Source organism: Prionailurus bengalensis, chromosome E2 (assembly GCF_016509475.1).
Source record: "Prionailurus bengalensis isolate Pbe53 chromosome E2, Fcat_Pben_1.1_paternal_pri, whole genome shotgun sequence".
NCBI classification, from domain to species: Eukaryota; Metazoa; Chordata; class Mammalia; order Carnivora; family Felidae; genus Prionailurus; species Prionailurus bengalensis.
In genome coordinates, this window is record NC_057352.1 from 48,077,212 (window position 1) to 48,093,626 (window position 16,415).

Below are 16,415 nucleotides of genomic sequence, written 5' to 3' on the forward strand. Positions count from 1 at the left end.
GTCAGATAATGTTCATACCCACAAGATCTAGCAGCTATAAGAGAATCAAGGGAAGCTTCAGTCCTTGAAACACAGTGAGAAGCAGATGAGGCTGAGATTCAGCAGGAACAGTCACCTTGAGGAGCCGTTCCCTTTGTTGCTGTCTGGCTGTTTCACTCTGACCAGTCCTCTGGCAGCACACCAGGTCGCCGCTGTACTCTGTGTGTGGCTGCTATAAAACTGGCTTGGCATCTTCTCATTTTGAGTGCATTGTGCTATGTTGTTATTTGTTTTTCAGCAAACTGAATAAATTGGAGCAGTTGGAAGAACTGAACCTAAGTGGCAACAAGCTTAAAACCATTCCCACGACCATAGCCAACTGCAGAAGGCTTCACACCCTTGTCGCACACTCCAACAACATCAGCATTTTCCCAGAAATTCTGCAGTTGCCTCAGATCCAGGTACTTTTATGTGATGGAATGGTGTCCTGCTGGAGAAATGGCAGGGTGTTCTCTTCTCATAAAGGGGAAGCAAGCGGCAGTTTGGGATCACAATAGATTTTATTGATTCCTGGGAAGAAATGAAGTTTCCTTTGGGGATACACTAGGGGGCTGAGAGTTAGGGAGTTAAGAATTCAGTCTCTGTGATGTATTTTCTTTTGATTTCTCCATTTTCCTCTCAGTTTGTAGATCTAAGTTGCAATGACTTGACAGAGATCTTGATTCCGGAGGCTCTGCCTGCTACTTTACAAGACCTTGACCTGACCGGAAATACAAATCTGGTTCTGGAACACAAGACGCTGGACACATTTAGGTAGGAAAAATTTTGAAGTTGAATCCACGTGTCTCTTAGTTCTACCAGCCATGTGTGGATCTCCTAAAGCTCTGTAGAGATCTTGATTAATTAAAGGAATAGAATGAATTAGGCCATAAAGCTCCTCAGTCTCTTGTTTAATTCAGTTATGGATGGATAGTGTATCCAGTAGACAGCCCATTTATATCAGAACTCAGTGTCATGGCTACTGCTCAGCCACACCCACACACTGAATATTTTCACATAGACATCTTAGGTGACACTGATTACATTATATTACGTCATCGAAGAAATGATGCAGGCTCATTCATTGCACCAAGACTTTGTTGTATCAGAATATTTAAGTAGACAGTTGGCTAAAACTTTGAAATCTGTTGTGCTTCGTTTTTCATTGAAATGAACAGTATCAGCTGTAGCAATATTTGGCCCCTGTTTCTTCCTCCTACCTACCCCTTTCCTTTCTCCTCCTTCTTGGCCAGTAGATCAGTACACTACTTTCATGCAGTCTCTCTGTAAATGAATCTTGGGCTGTCAACAGATGATTTTATAAAAACACATGTTCTTGCTGGGATAGTTTTTGTAAAACACAGAAGGATATGTGGTTTAACCTTCCCTTCCTGCACTTCCCACAGCCATATCACAACCCTGAAAATTGATCAGAAACCTTTGCCAACCACCGATTCTACAGTTACATCAACCTTCTGGAGCCATGGACTGGCTGAGATGGCAGGGCAGAGAAATAAGTGAGTATCTTGGCCATGGAGAGAAATGAAAAAGGCAGCCTCTGACATCTGATCTGATGCTGAAAGCTGGGCCATGTTGTTCTCCTCTGGGACATAAACAGATCATAGAATGCCAGCCTCAGAGAAGGTCCCCCTGAGACTGTGATGCAGTGTGACAAACACAAGATGAATGTACAGTCCACAAAATACCAAACAGCCCCTCTCAAGGCTAAAATGGTGACTGCTACTTTCTTTACCAATTACAGCTTTATCCTCCTGCTAATCTTCTTTCTCTATAGTTAAGATTTACTGAGATAGCCAACCACAGAATGGCCCCATGTTCTGATAGCATCCAGTCTTGGATGATCCCCTATTTCATTAGACGGTCCCCAAAATGACCCAACAAAAGCCCAAATCCTGTAGTAGATTCTCTCCAACACGCTCTTAACCTATTCACCCCAGAGTTCCATGGTACACATTCTCTATTGCTCCAAAGCATAATAAACCCAACTTGTCGAACCGTCATTGTACTTCTGGGGAGCTTTGACTGAAGGATGTTGGCCATACTAGTCATTAATCATTGCTAAGGGAAAACATTTCATCTTTCCAGCCTTTGGCAGCATTGCAAAGCTAGTATGTACTGCTCCTGAGTGGGGCTGAATTCCCCCACTTCTTATGACATCACCTCTTTCAGATGCTACTTAATTATCTAATACTTATTTCATGTGTAGATTAGAATTTACTACTGTTCTTTCCACCCTCAACTAATACTTTTCAAAGAAGGTTCCCTGGAGAATAACGCTAAACTTTCTTTGATCTTTGTTTCTTTCATATTTGTGTTACAGGCTGTGTGTATCTGCCCTAGCTGTGGATAACTTTGCAGAGGGGGTGGGAGCCGTGTATGGCATGTTTGACGGCGACCGTAATGAGGAGCTCCCTCGCCTACTCCAGTGCACCATGGCAGATGTGCTTTTGGAAGAAGTACAGCAGTCAACAAATGACACTGTTTTCATGGCTAACACCTTCTTGGTATCTCACAGGTAAGCAGGTGGGTTGAATATTCTCTAACTCAGCTCTGCTTTTGGAAAACTAAATCTCACTAAGCCAGAAGGTCAGGGTCTAAATTACAGGTATAGGATCAAGGTGAGATCTTGCTCCTCCTGCTGTGACTGTTCTTTATATATCAGCACTGAGGAATGTGGGGACTTTGGTCCTTTAACCAGCCTGGGGAGCCATCTGTTTTCTCTGTTGAACCCAGAGGCCACTGAGGATCTGGGAAGCCCAGAAATTGGGAGCAGAAGGTTGTGTGTGTACAATGTAGTTTGTACATTTAGGGGAAGGAAGATGGCATAAGCTTTTGTAAGATTCTTTGCAAAGAGTCAGTGACCTACAAAGGGTTAAAGTACTGCTCAGATTTGTGTATTTAGAATACTTATTATTGAGGATTGCCCAATTAATCTTTTTTTAAAATTTTATTTTTTTAAGTTTACATCCAAATTAGTTAGCATATAGTGCAACAGTGATTTCAGGAGTAGATTCCTTAGTGCCCCTTACCCATTTAGCCCAACCCCCCTTGCACAATCCCTCCAGCAACCCTCAGTTTGTTCTCCATATTTATGAGTCTCTTCTGTTTTGTCCCCCTCCCTGTTTGTATATTATTTTTGCTTTCCTTCCCTTACGTTCATCTGTTTTGTCTCTTAAAGTCCTCATGAGTGAAGTCATATGATTTTTGTCTTTCTCTAATTTCACTTAGCATAATACCCTCCAGTTCCATCCACTTAGTTGCAAATGGCAAGATTTCATTCTTTTTGATTGCCTAGTAATACTCCATCGTGTGTATGTGTATGTGTGTGTGTGTGTATATATATATATATATATATATATATATATATACACACACACACACACACACACACACCACATCTTCATTATCCATTCATCCATTGATGGACATTTGGGCTCTTTCCATACTTTGGCTGTTGTTGATAGTGCTGCTATAAACATGGGGGTGCATGTGTCCCTTCGAAACAGCACACCTGTATCCCTTGGATAAATGCCTAGTAGGGCAATTGCTGGGTCATAGGGTAGTTCTATTTTTAGTTTGCTGAGGAACCTCCATACTGTTTTCCAGAGCGGCTGCACCAGCTTGCATTGCCACCAACAGTGCAAAAGAGATCCTCTTTTTCTGCATCCTCGCCAACATCTGTGGTTGCCTGAGTTGTTAATGTTAGCCATTCTGACAGGTGTAAGGTGGTATCTCATTATGGTTTTGATGTGTATTTCCCTGATGATGAGTCATGTTGAGCATTTTTTCATGTGTTGGTTGGCCATCTGGATGTCTTCTTTGGAGAAGTATCTATTCATGTCTTTTGCCCATTTCTTCACTGGATTATTTGGTTTTTGGGTGTTGAGTTTGATAAGTTCTTTATAGATTTTTGGGTACTTAACCCTTTATCTGACATGTCACTTGCAAATATCTTCTTCCATTCCATCAGTTGCCTTTAGTTTTGCTTATTGTTCCCTTTGCTGTGCAGAAGCTTTTTATCTTGATGAGGTCCCAGTAGTTCATTTTTGCTTTTGTTTCCCTTTACTCTGGGACGTGTTGAGTAAGAAGTTGCTGCAGCCAAGATCAGAGAGGTTTTTGCCTGCTTTCTCCTTGAGGATTTTTTTTTTTTAATTTTTTTTTTTCAACGTTTATTTATTTTTGGGACAGAGAGAGACAGAGCATGAACGGGGGAGGGGCAGAGAGAGAGGGAGACACAGAATCGGAAACAGGCTCCAGGCTCTGAGCCATCAGCCCAGAGCCTGACGCGGGGCTCAAACTCACGGACCGCGAGATCGTGACCTGGCTGAAGTCGGACGCTTAACCGACTGCGCCACCCAGGCGCCCCTCTCCTTGAGGATTTTGATGGCTTCCTGTCTTACATTGAGGTCTTTCATCCATTTTGAGTTTATTTTTGTGTATGGTGTAAGAAAGTTGACCATTTAATCTTCTAAGCCACTTAAGGGCAAAAACTCTACATAACCAAACTAGTGAAGATCTGTTAGTAGCTAATATCACATCTTGCGTATCAGGTGGGCTCTGTGAAGTGTGTGTGTGAAGGACACACACAACTGAGCGGTGGTGACCTTGTCTCGCTGAGGTTGAGATGGAATAGCCTGGAGCCCAAACCAGTTTTGTCTCTCATTATAACATAAAGCAAAGATGCTGGGAAAGGAGTCTATTTTTCAGTAATAGAATTGAGCTAGGAGCTTGGCGAAATAAAGAGTTTAGGAAAGAGAACTTGGTTTATGAAGCACCTCCCAAAGCCAGCCAGAAGACCAAGTCTTCCTCATACCATATCTTTAATTTTCCAAACAAACGAAAGAGGTAGGTATTTCATCAGGCAAGTTTCTCAGAGAAATATCTTGCTGAGGATCTGCACTGAGCACATGTCAGAGCTGGAATTTGCAACCAGATCTTTCTCCTAGCACCTGCCCTGTGGTTAGCGTTGGGTGCCATGTGCTAGGGAATGGATGCCATGTGTATGGGAGATCTAGAAGGAACAGTGTGGCCCTCCTTTCAAGGAACTTAAAGACCGAGTGAGGGGTTGTTCCAGGAGCAGCACCTTCAGCACAACCAGAAACTTGTTAGACTTGCAGATTATTGGGCCAGCCCTTTACCCACCCAATCAGAACCTCTGGGGGTGGGGCCCAGCAGCCTGTTCTAAAGAGCCCTCCAGGTGATTCTGATGTGCTGAAGTTGCAAGTGACTTGAATGAGGTCACTGCAGTCTAGGATCAGACCCAAGCAGAAGCAGTAGAGAAAGATGTATGTTCACTGTTTCCCCTACCCCCAACCTTTTTGTAAAATTTCTTTCCTCAGTCCACTGAGCATGGAAGGCAGAACTCTTCACCATCATCTATAGCAAGAGACTGCCTTTAGGTGGATACAGGTGAGGCTGGTTCACAGTCCTGTGGCAGAGAAACAAGGAAATCACGGACATGAAGGACTGCCGCTTCTAAAACTAGCTACCATGTCTTTTCTTTCTTTTCTTTCTTTCTTTTTTTTTTTTTAAAGTTTACTTATTTTTGAGAGAGAGAGAGAAAGAGAGGGAGGGGCAGAGAGAGGAAGAGAGAGAATCCCAAGCAGTCTCTGTGCTGTCAGCTTGATGCAGGGCTCGAATTCATGAACTGTGAGATCATGACCTGAGCGTAACCAACTGAGCCACCCAGGTGCCCCTGTTTTCTTTTCCTTCTTAACAGAAAATTGGGAATGGCTGGACAGAAGCTGGGCTCCTCCGCTCTCCTTTGTTATATCCGCCCTGACACTGCTGACCCAACAAGTAGTTTCAGTCTGACTGTGGCCAACGTCGGCACGTGCCAAGCAGTCCTGTGCCGTGGTGGAAAGCCAGTGCCACTCTCAAAAGTCTTCAGCCTGGAACAGGACCCGGAGGAGGCTCAAAGGGTGAAGGACCAGAAAGCCATCATAACAGAGGTGAATTTCACTCATTGCCAGTTACTTCTCCCAGATCTAGTGAATGCTGTTCTACATACAGGCAGTGAACTTCCATTTTCTTCCCATCAAGCCATGCAAATTGTATCCAATCCAGATAATAGTATTAGAAGAAAACCTAAAGAGCAGTTAATGACTAGCAAAAAGAAAAGGCAAATTAGAAATGAAAAGTCTTAGTTTGCAATCCTTCAGAGTGATAGCTGGCATGTAAAATAAATGTAAATGTCTCCCTTGGTTAATTTTTAATTCCTCTGGTTTGTTACTCTAAACAGAAAAAGAGAAAGTTCTACAGTTTGACATCCCTGTTGTGAAATGCAAAGTTTCAAAATATTTTTCCTGTGTATACTGTGTATGGCTTAGTATGCTCTGGTGGGTTTTTTTAATTTGTTTTTTTTGTTTGTTTTTTTGTAATGAAGCATCAATATCTGTGCTATTTTATAGCTTCTCTCCTTTTTTAGTAGAGTAACATTTTTGCTTTCAAAGAGACTTTAGCAGTAAACAGAACATTACTACAAAGCAGAATTCTCAGATGCTTTGCCCATTTTTGATTGTCTGTTTCTTTATTGTTGGGTTTTAAGAGTTCTTTGTAGGGGCGCCTGGGTGGCTCAGTCGGTTGGGCGTCCGACTTTGGCTCAGGTCACGATCTCGCAGTCCGTGAGTTCGAGCCCCGCGTCGGGCTCTGGGCTGATGGCTCAGCCTGGAGCCTGCTTCCGATTCTGTGTCTCCCTCTCTCTCTGCCCCTCCCCCGTTCATGCTCTGTCTCTCTCTGTCTCAAAAATGAATAAAACGTTAAAAAAAAAAAAAAAAAAGAGTTCTTTGTATATTTTGGATACAAGTCCTTATCAAATATCTGTTTTGCAAATATTTTCTTAGAGTCTCTCTTTTTTTTAACAGTACCATTTGCAAAACAGAAGCTTTTATTTTTCTACGTTTTATTTTTATTTTTCGGACAGAGAGAGACAGAGCATGAACGGGGGAGGGGCAGAGAGAGAGGGAGACACAGAATCGGAAACAGGCTCCAGGCTCTGAGCCATCAGCCCAGAGCCTGACGCGGGGCTCGAACACATGGACCGCGAGATCGTGACCTGGCTGAAGTCGGACGCTTAACCGACTGCGCCACCCAGGCGCCCCCCTCAGAAGCTTTTATTTTTAAAGAAGGCCCACTTACAGTTTTTTTCTTTCATGGATCATGCTTTTTGGTGTTTACAAACTCATTACCAAACCCAAGGTCACCTAGATTTTCTTCTGTGTTATCTTCCAGAAGTCTCATGTTTTAATTTAGGTCTGTGACCTGTTTTTAATTAATTTCTGTGAAAGATGTAAACTCTGGGTCTAGATTCCTTTTCCCTTTTTTGCATGTGAGTGTCCAGTTGTTTCTGCGGCAGTCATTGAACAGAGTGTCCTTTCTCCATTAAGAAACTGCTTTTGCTCCTTTGGCAAAGATCAGGGGACCTTATTTGTGTGGGCCCATTTCTGGGCTGTCTGTCAGAATTCTGTGGATGGGTTATGCAGATTTGACTCCACCCAAGAAACACAAAACTAAAAAAAAAGTACCATTATAATGTGGGTTGATGCAAAGAAGATTCTGGAAAGCTGAGGCGTTGCTCTTAGAAAGGTCTTTCAGTCAAAACAAACAAAAGATAACTTTATGGTTAATTTGTTTTTTCAGAATTTAGGTAATTTTTCTTGGGGTGTCCTAGGCAAGCAGGAATTATTCTTATAAATGTTAGTTTAACCACAGACATTTATTATTTGCTAAGCACTTTACTCCTATTATTTTATTTAATTTTCAGAATAATCCCCATGAAAGAAGTGTTTTTATTTCCATTTTACAGATGAGGAAATTAAAATATAGAGTTTATGACAAATTCTGGTAAGTGAGAGAGCCAGGATTGTTACCCAGAGAGTCACTGCAGCTGTGAAACAGATATATTGATGGCTTCAGAGGCTTTGTTTGATTTTTATCTTTTTTTTTTTTAATGTTTATTTTAGAGAGAGAGAGACCAAGACCGAGTAAGAGCAGTGCAGGGGCAGAGAGGCAGGGAGACACAGAATCTGAAGCAGGCTCCGACTGAGCCACCCAGGCACCCCTGATTTTTCTCTTGAAAAGAAATCACCTGCATCTAGGATTATTCCTTTTCCTCTATGTTTAGAATTCTATCAGTTGTGACTTGATCCGCTATTCTTTCTTCACACGATCCCTACAGTAGGTAAATTATGCTATGGAATTCAGGTTTTACTTTTCTAAGCTAAATAGCTTTAGAGATTATTTAATGCTTTAGCTACGAAGATTCTCTTAGCCATTTAATATCTTGCTTAATCTTTTCAGTCCCAACTGTGCCTTTAATGAGAAATCATTAAAAAAAATTTTTTGTAATGCTTATTTTTTATTTTTGAGAGAGAGAGCATGAGCAGGGAGGGGCGGAGAGAGAGTGAGACCCAGAATTTGAAGCAGGCTCCAGGCTCTGAGCTCTCAGCACAGAGGCGGACATGGGGCTCAAACTCGCAAACCATGAGCTCATGACCTGAGCGGAAGTTGGACACTTAACTGACTGAACCACCCAGGTGCCCCAATGAGAAATCATTTTTAATGACCCACCTGAGTTTTGGCCTCTGTGAGAATACTAGTGATGGAGAATTAATGACTGTTCTACTTATTGTTTTTCTTTTCTTTTCTTTTCTTTTTTAATGTTTGTTTATTTTTGAGAGAGAGAGAGAGCGAGCAGGGGAGGAGCAGAGAGAGAGGGAGACACAGAATCTAAAGCAGGCTCTAGTCTCTGAGCTGTCAGCACAGAGTCCCACATAGGGCTCAAACTCACAAACTGTGAGATCATGACCTGAGCTGAAGTCAGCAACTTAACCAAGTCACCCGGGTGCCCGTCTACTTCTTGTTTTTCTGACAGATAATCCTCTATTTAAGGACATGCCGAGGCCTGTGCTTCATTGAGAGCAAATCTCTCTTTTTTTTTTTTCTAAGTTTATTTATTTATTTTGAGAGAGTGTGGAAGGGGTAGAGAGAGAAGAAGAGAGAGAATCCCAAGCAGGCTCCCACACTGTCAGCACAGAACCTGACTCAGGGATTGATTTCACAAACAGTGAGATCATGACCTCAAGAGTCAGATGCTTAACTGACTGAACCACCCGGGTGCCCTGAGAGCAAATACCTTTTGAGATGGAGGTGCCTTCTAGCCACTTAATTTTAATTGGTTTTAACTTCAGTCTTGTGAACTATTTGGTATAACGACCACAGGATACTTTATCCTTTTAGAATTCTGTACATTTATTTTTGTAAGTCCATTTAAATTATAGAAATCCTCGGAAAAACCGTACAATATGTCCGTTCTCTTTTACTGTATAGCCCTAGGCATTATGATCTAGAAAGATAAAAAAATTATACGTCATTATTGCTTGTTTCTCAGAATTTGCATTCTGCTTGTCTCCAGGACAACAAAGTGAATGGGGTAACCTGCTGTACCCGGATGCTGGGCTGTACATACCTCTACCCTTGGATCCTCCCCAAGCCCCACATATCTGCCACTCCACTTACCATTCAAGATGAGTTGCTGATTCTGGGAAACAAAGCATTGTGGGAACACTTGTCATATACAGAAGCTGTCAACGCAGTACGCCACGTGCAGGACCCATTAGCAGCTGCCAAGAAGCTGTGCACATTAGCCCAGAGCTATGGTTGTCAGGACAATGTGGGGGCAATGGTGGTTTATTTGAACATTGGTGAGGAAGGGTGCACGTGTGAAATGAATGGGCTCACCCTCCCAGGTCCTGTGGGGTTTGCTTCAACCACCATTATCAAAGACCCCCCCAAACCAACCACTCCTTCCTCCAGTAGTGGTATTGCCTCTGAGTTTGGCAGCGAGATGTCCACTTCAGAGGTGAGCAGTGAGGTGGGGTCCACTGCTTCTGATGAACACAACACTGTTGGCCTGGATGCTGGCTTGCTTCCAAGGCCAGAAAGGCGCTGCAGCCTTCATCCAACACCCACCTCTGGGGTTTTTCAGCGCCAGCCTTCTTGTGCGACTTTCTCAAGTAACCAGTCTGACAATGGCCTGGACAGTGATGATGACCAGCCTGTGGAAGGAGTCATAACAAATGGCAGCAAGGTAGAAGTAGAAGTAGATATCCACTGCTGCAGGGGAAGGGATCTTGAGAACTCCCCCACTCTTACAGAGAATTCTCCTACCCCGTGTCCCGAAGAACATGCTAGAGGATCATTTTTTGGGATCCGAAGACAGAACAGTGTGAACAGTGGCATACTTCTGCCAGTGAGCAAGGACAAGATGGAGTTGCAGAAGTCCCCCTCTACTTCCTGCCTCTATGGAAAGAAACTCTCCAACGGCTCTATTGTGCCCCTAGAAGATAGCCTGAACCTCATTGAGGTGGCCACAGAAGCACCCAAGAAGAAGACTGGCTATTTTGCTGCCCCGACGCAGCTGGAGCCAGAGGATCAGTTTGTTGTTCCTCGTGACCTGGAAGAAGAAGTGAAGGAGCAGATGAAACAGCACCAGGAAGGCAGGCCGGAGCCTGAGCCCAGCGAAGAGGATCGGACCGAGCTCCCGGAGGAGTTTGACACAGCACTGTAATCCTCCCCCAGGAGCTGTGGTATCAGGGAAGGCTGTGTAGTGTCGGGGCAGAGATCCTTCCAGAGGCATTTTGCCTCTGCATTTCTAAACCATAGCTTAGGGGGTTAGAACTTGGAGCCAAAAATGGTGGGAGCTATCAGGGTCTTGCTCCGGATAAGCTAGTAAACACCATCAGTGTTAAGTTTCACATTTAACCTGCATTGGAATTCCCAGAGTCACTGGGAAGAGAGCAGATGTTCTTCTGTATCAATCCTACCACCTGCCATTAACCCTTTCTCTCCTAGGATCATTTGAGAATTTGCCTCCCTGGGCAGGAAAGGGGCTATTTCTGTGGAGGAAATAACTGAAGATTGATTCTCTTCACTAATTGCTGCTGATGGATCTCTGTGACAGAGAAATCACCTTATATCTCAACCTAACTGATGGGATGTGATGTGACTAGTCACATGGCTTTTCATTCTTCTCTACGAGAATACAGCCTTTCGAAATGATGTTTATTGGAAATGTAGAACCAATCAAACAGATAATTTATGTATGTAATGTAATGAGAGCACTTTTCATTGACTGTGAACTTTTTATTTTTGAATCTGCACTCGAGCCAGTCTTCTTAGAGGCAGCCCGGCACCTCTGTCTGTAGACACAGTGATCATCGGGCGTTGGCACATTCTGTGAGGGGGACTAGGAAGGGCCTTGGGAAATCATTGAACTGTTGGATGTCCAACTGGGGAGAGTAGCATCCTTGGGGACGAAGATGGGGAAGGAGAAAGGACTAAAACGACTTCCCCCCTCCCCCAAATCAGAAAAAAGAGAATAACTCCTTGACAAATGTCGCTCCTGCGAGGAATCGCCCAGCAGATCTCCAGAGAAGTATTTGGGGATTGGCCTCTTCCCACAACACGTGATGGAGTTGGCCACCAGCCTTCTCATATGTTGGGCCAAGGCTGATGCTGTTGGCGTCCAAGTAACCTTGCGTGTAGCAGGGGACTCTGCACAGACTGAGGCTGAATGCGAACAGATGGATGGATGGAGCTCATGGGTTAGACACGCCCCTTCTCTTAATCTAGAGTAGAGGGACAGTTTTCTAAAGTGTCGGAAATGAGTTGAGCTCACCTCTTTAATGTTTAACAGTACTCTTCTGAACGCTGCTTATCCACCTCACATGGTTTCAGAGTACTGGGCTCAATTACTAATATAAGAAAGACTTAATTGAGAAAATCCTAAGCTTACAGAAAACCTGGTTTACTGTATTTTTTGCACATTCCACATAACCCTAGCAAAATGTAGTTCCTTTCCTATTTCTGTTCTGTTGCCTTTTCCACTAGAAGATTTACTTAGGAAAACTAATTCCTACTTACTCCTACAAAATTTTGACATTGCTTGATTTTATCCAATGGGGAATGTGCTTTGAATTTTTTAGAATACTTTCACAATTAAAAAGAAATAGTGTGGGACCATTAATTTGCTTTATGAGAAACAAAATGTTAAAGATAGATTTGAGATATATATATAGATGTGTCTATATCTTTTGGGGTGTTTTGGAAGTTTTTGTTAAAGCAATAGTAGAAAACCAGATCTTTCCACAAATGGTTATGTATCCTCATCTTCTCCAAGGCCCCAGAGCTGTGTGTGCATCAGTGGGGTACATTCTTGGGGGACTCCATACCACTCCAAGTAGCCGTCTAGAGTTCAACCCCTCAAAAATCTGAGTTTGAGTCCCCACATTGCCAGGAAAATGTGTATCAAACTACTGGTCAGCTACTAAAAAGTTTTAGATCTCAGGTCTTGATTTGAAGTGGGGCATATAATGGTTCCTATAAAGTTGAGGTGCCGCTGGAAAAGGGAACAAAGAGTGTGTTGCTGCCCTATTTTTATATGGGAAAATGGGGGAAAAAATGAAGGAGAAACGAAAATGAAGAAAAAGCTCAAGATAATAGTGATGGGTGATGTAAAACATCTTCTTACCCAGACAGCACAACTTTTGAGTTACAGAATAGTGATGCTGTCTAAAAAAGAAAGTTACTTTGGGAATATACCACTTTCTTAGTATAGTTTCTTAAAAATAGTCCTTTATCTCTGTGAACCCTTTTCTTGTCTTTGTTTCCCACCCTACTTATCGGGAACACCCCATTCTGAATTGATTTCACCAAAAGTAAATGCATTTGTTTTTTCATCAGAAGAACTGTAAAATTCCAAATGTTCTTTTATGTGGTAGGTTTATTTTCAGGAAACATTAGGTTGCATTGAAAACCTTTAATATAGGCTGTACCAAACTAACTACTCTTTCCTGTAACTGCCTTTCATTCATTTCCCTCTATAATTGCTCTGTATTAAAATAGAGGGTAAAAAGGCCATTGCCTGTTACCAAAAATATACAGAACTCTTGACCTATGAGGTCATTTACAGTCGTGTGAGTTGATTAGGTTGTCAGGTGGTAAAATCCAGTAATCTGTCTCCAGGTGAATGTAATCTACTTCCCAGGACTTTACCCAGAGGATGTGTTCTCCAGGTGGGCAGAGTACGGTTGATCTCTAGCCCAGAGATTCGGGCCTCTGCATGATTCTCAGGTCTCTGTGTGTATCTCCCATTTAATAGAGAACTTTAAGAGAAGTTGTGAAAGGGTATCACTCCTGCTTCTGGAGCAGTTCAGGAGTCCCATGGAAGAAGGAAAAACACATGAGTCTTGGCAGCCACGGTATTCTTTTTATCCAAATGGATTGGAAATATATTTGAAAATCTGAATGCTAGTATGTCATAAAGAGTCTGCCATAGAGTCATTGAATTGGCACTCCTGATACAAGCGAGGGCTTTATTATAATACTACTGTAGAGTGTATGTGTGCAATAAGTTGATGAATTCATTTCCTTGGTGTATAGAAGAGCCAACACAAGCAGCTTGGTAATCACTGGGTGCTAATATAGTTGTTTGTAGCGAGTGCTATTTTCCGGGAGATGGAGCCAGTTAGGTTTGGTTTGTCTACTGAATATCAAACGATGCTCTTCTTTCCCTGTAGACCTTCAGCAAAAGCAGGTACTTGCAAGCCACAGGCTCACCTTCTCTATCTACTCAATAATTATTAATGAAGAGACCTCCATAAGGGAGCATTTGGCTGTTATCGATAAATGTACCAATTATTAAATAATTAGTCTCCAAGCCATTCAGTGATGTCTGCAGCATCACTATAGAACTGTGTTGCATCACTTTTTACTTCCCTCTGGGTGGGGTCTTTTCAGACTCCCCCAACCACGGAGGCAAGTTAATCTTTCTCTCCAGTTAGTGACTTTTGCCCCATAGTTGGGTAAGCACTTCCTAGATTGAGAAAAGCAGCTACAGTAAATCCTGCTGTTTCCTTCATTTGATGATCATTCAATCACACATAAGCTCCTTGTATTCTAAATTTCATGCACTTCTCCCAGATGCTATAGGGTTTTCTCTCACTGTTGCCAGTTGATGTCATCCGGACAGTGAGTTCATATCTTATGGTTTTGTGCAATCATTGTTGTATTGTAGTCCTAAGACTCATGATAGTGTATTTTTGATATTTTTGAAATGTGTTAAATTTTTTAATTCAATAATATGAGCCAGAGCATGTTGCAGCAAATCTATTGTTTGTAAAAAATAACAATAACAATAATAAATAAAATAAAATGGAGTATCTTTTTCATGGCTTCGTTTTAAAATGGAATACCTATTGTTTTATAAATATTTTATTTTGGCATGAAACTGTAATTTTCTCTAACTTGTATGTAGAATTAGTTTCTTAAACAATTTTTTTTGCCTTTTTTTTTTTTTTTTTTTTTGCTTTAGAGGAAGATAACAAATGAAACCACATTCCATGGCACTCTATGAAGCTGTGAGTTAAGGCAAGAATATTTTTGGTCACCTCTTAAGCTGAAATAGCAATAAAGGTTTTTTACATTAAGAAACCTATTCTGACTTGATTTATATGTTTAAAGAAATCCCAAAGACAGGAAACAGTCCTTGTTCACATGCAGATTGTTAGCTGACTAGAGGTAACTCAATTGTAAGTAATTTACAGTTCTTAAATCGTACAGCTGATGATAACACAGAAGAGCCAGTTGGATAATCCAGCTGTCTGACGTGTTTGTCCTAATGTAATGGTTTCGGTGTCAGAACTTCAGACATAGTGGTGGTTTTGACTCACAAAATACTTACAATCCAGTTCAGCCTCTAAATTGTCCTCCCACCTTCCCCCGCTGCTCGTCTCCCATAATCTGGACTTCCAGGCAAGATGAAGTTCCTTTCCAAATAACAGCCAAATTGAAATCATTTTGCAGGTTTCCTCCTTATCTAGCCGAATGAATACTTTAAAACCTGGGCTCATTACCTGTTCATTGAACACCTTCAATGTGCTGGGCCCAAGGGCACCATCTGTATATGCTTTAATGCCTGAGTTTCTTGAGACACACAGCTCCCTATTCCGGGGTGGCAGAAGTCAAATCTTCCTTCTCTGCTTTGTGTGATATTAATTTGTTGGCACACCAAAGGCCACAAGAGTACCTTAGTCTCTCATAATATGTTCTGAACATATTGGGTTAGTTTTGTGTCTACTACTTAAAAAATTTGACTTGAGGCAAGTTAAATAGCCTTTCCAAGACTCCGTTTTCCTCAGTTGTTAAATGGAAATAATACTATCTCTCCCATCAGTTAGTTGTGAGCTTGAATGAGATCATGTGAACAAATGCTGCCTTAGCCCAGTACTGGGCCTGGTATATTGTGAGCACTCAACAAAAGGTCAGCTGTTAGGTAAGCCACTTAACCTCGAACCTTCATCTCACCTGTAGCAAGTGAACAGTAAGTCCTGATTTGCCTATCAGACAAGTAGTAGAAAATAAGATGAGGTTTGCTAAAGCCTTTGGACATTATGAAACTCCACACGTGGAAGGTTATGATTTACAGTGACAGATGGACTCCGATCCCTCAGAAGGAGGGGAATCTCAGGAGCAGTATTGCAGCTGCCCTGGGCACAGTGCTGGGGTCTAGATGGGTCAGAGTCCCCATTTCATGGGGAAAGCTGTAAGAGGAACATTTCTCGGGAGATAATGCGGGGCCGGGGGCAGTGCAGGAAGGCTTTTCTGGGGTGTGTGTGAGGAACGGGTTCTTTGATTTTTGATGCTGTTAAACTTCCTGTGTACCACTCAGTTAAAAGCTGTGGGACTCTGGCCACCGCCTTGAGGCCAAGGGTGACAGTGGAAGAAGCAGCTTTCTGTGGCACAATGTTTTTATGTTAACCTAGTAGTGCAGATTTTCAGTTGATTATTTTCCTCCAAGCTTTACTTTTTGTAGAAGTATAATTAGATATTTTCTCATTTCTGTATGAGGTTTTGTTTTGATCCTTCACCTTCAATAGGTTCTATCAGAAATAGCTGTTGAAAGGACAGGAGAGGAAAGGTAATATGTTCCAGGGAGGAGAGCAGTTGGGGGGGTAAAGAGGGGGAAAATGACATTGACTTAATTTTCTTTCATTGCCATTTTCACATCTGTTGAAAGAGGCTTATGTTTGCTGATTTCTTACTAACTGTAAATTAGAGAATCTGAGATTTATGTCAAAATTGCATTGTGGAAATAGATTGTTCTTAGAAATGTACTAAGAATTTGAACTTATTAATAGTTTAACCCCATTTATAATACGAAAGTAAAACTGATATTACAGAAAAAAACAATTAGCTATTGAAAAGCAAGAGAGCAATTAGGGAAAAAAACTGTCATAAGAATGCATGTATTTCTAGGTGCATTTAACAACTGAAAATCTGAGACTAGTAAAGTATAAGAACAGCTATAAAACTTTAGA

The 16,415-nt window shown here is 41.9% G+C and overlaps 1 protein-coding gene across 1 annotated transcript in view; it reads left to right on the top strand.

Annotated features, from left to right (window-relative positions):
• Nucleotides 1-14,263, top strand: part of PHLPP2 (PH domain and leucine rich repeat protein phosphatase 2) — an 81,805-nt gene extending 67,542 nt beyond the window's left edge. The window contains exons 14-19 of the mRNA XM_043599595.1: nucleotides 278-440; nucleotides 662-792; nucleotides 1,425-1,535; nucleotides 2,360-2,554; nucleotides 5,759-5,990; nucleotides 9,452-14,263. Coding sequence (XP_043455530.1) covers nucleotides 278-440; nucleotides 662-792; nucleotides 1,425-1,535; nucleotides 2,360-2,554; nucleotides 5,759-5,990; nucleotides 9,452-10,606 — 1,987 coding nt within the window. The 3' untranslated portion in view covers nucleotides 10,607-14,263. The remainder of the gene's footprint in view (nucleotides 1-277; nucleotides 441-661; nucleotides 793-1,424; nucleotides 1,536-2,359; nucleotides 2,555-5,758; nucleotides 5,991-9,451) is intronic.
• Nucleotides 14,264-16,415: the final 2,152 nt, after the last annotated feature.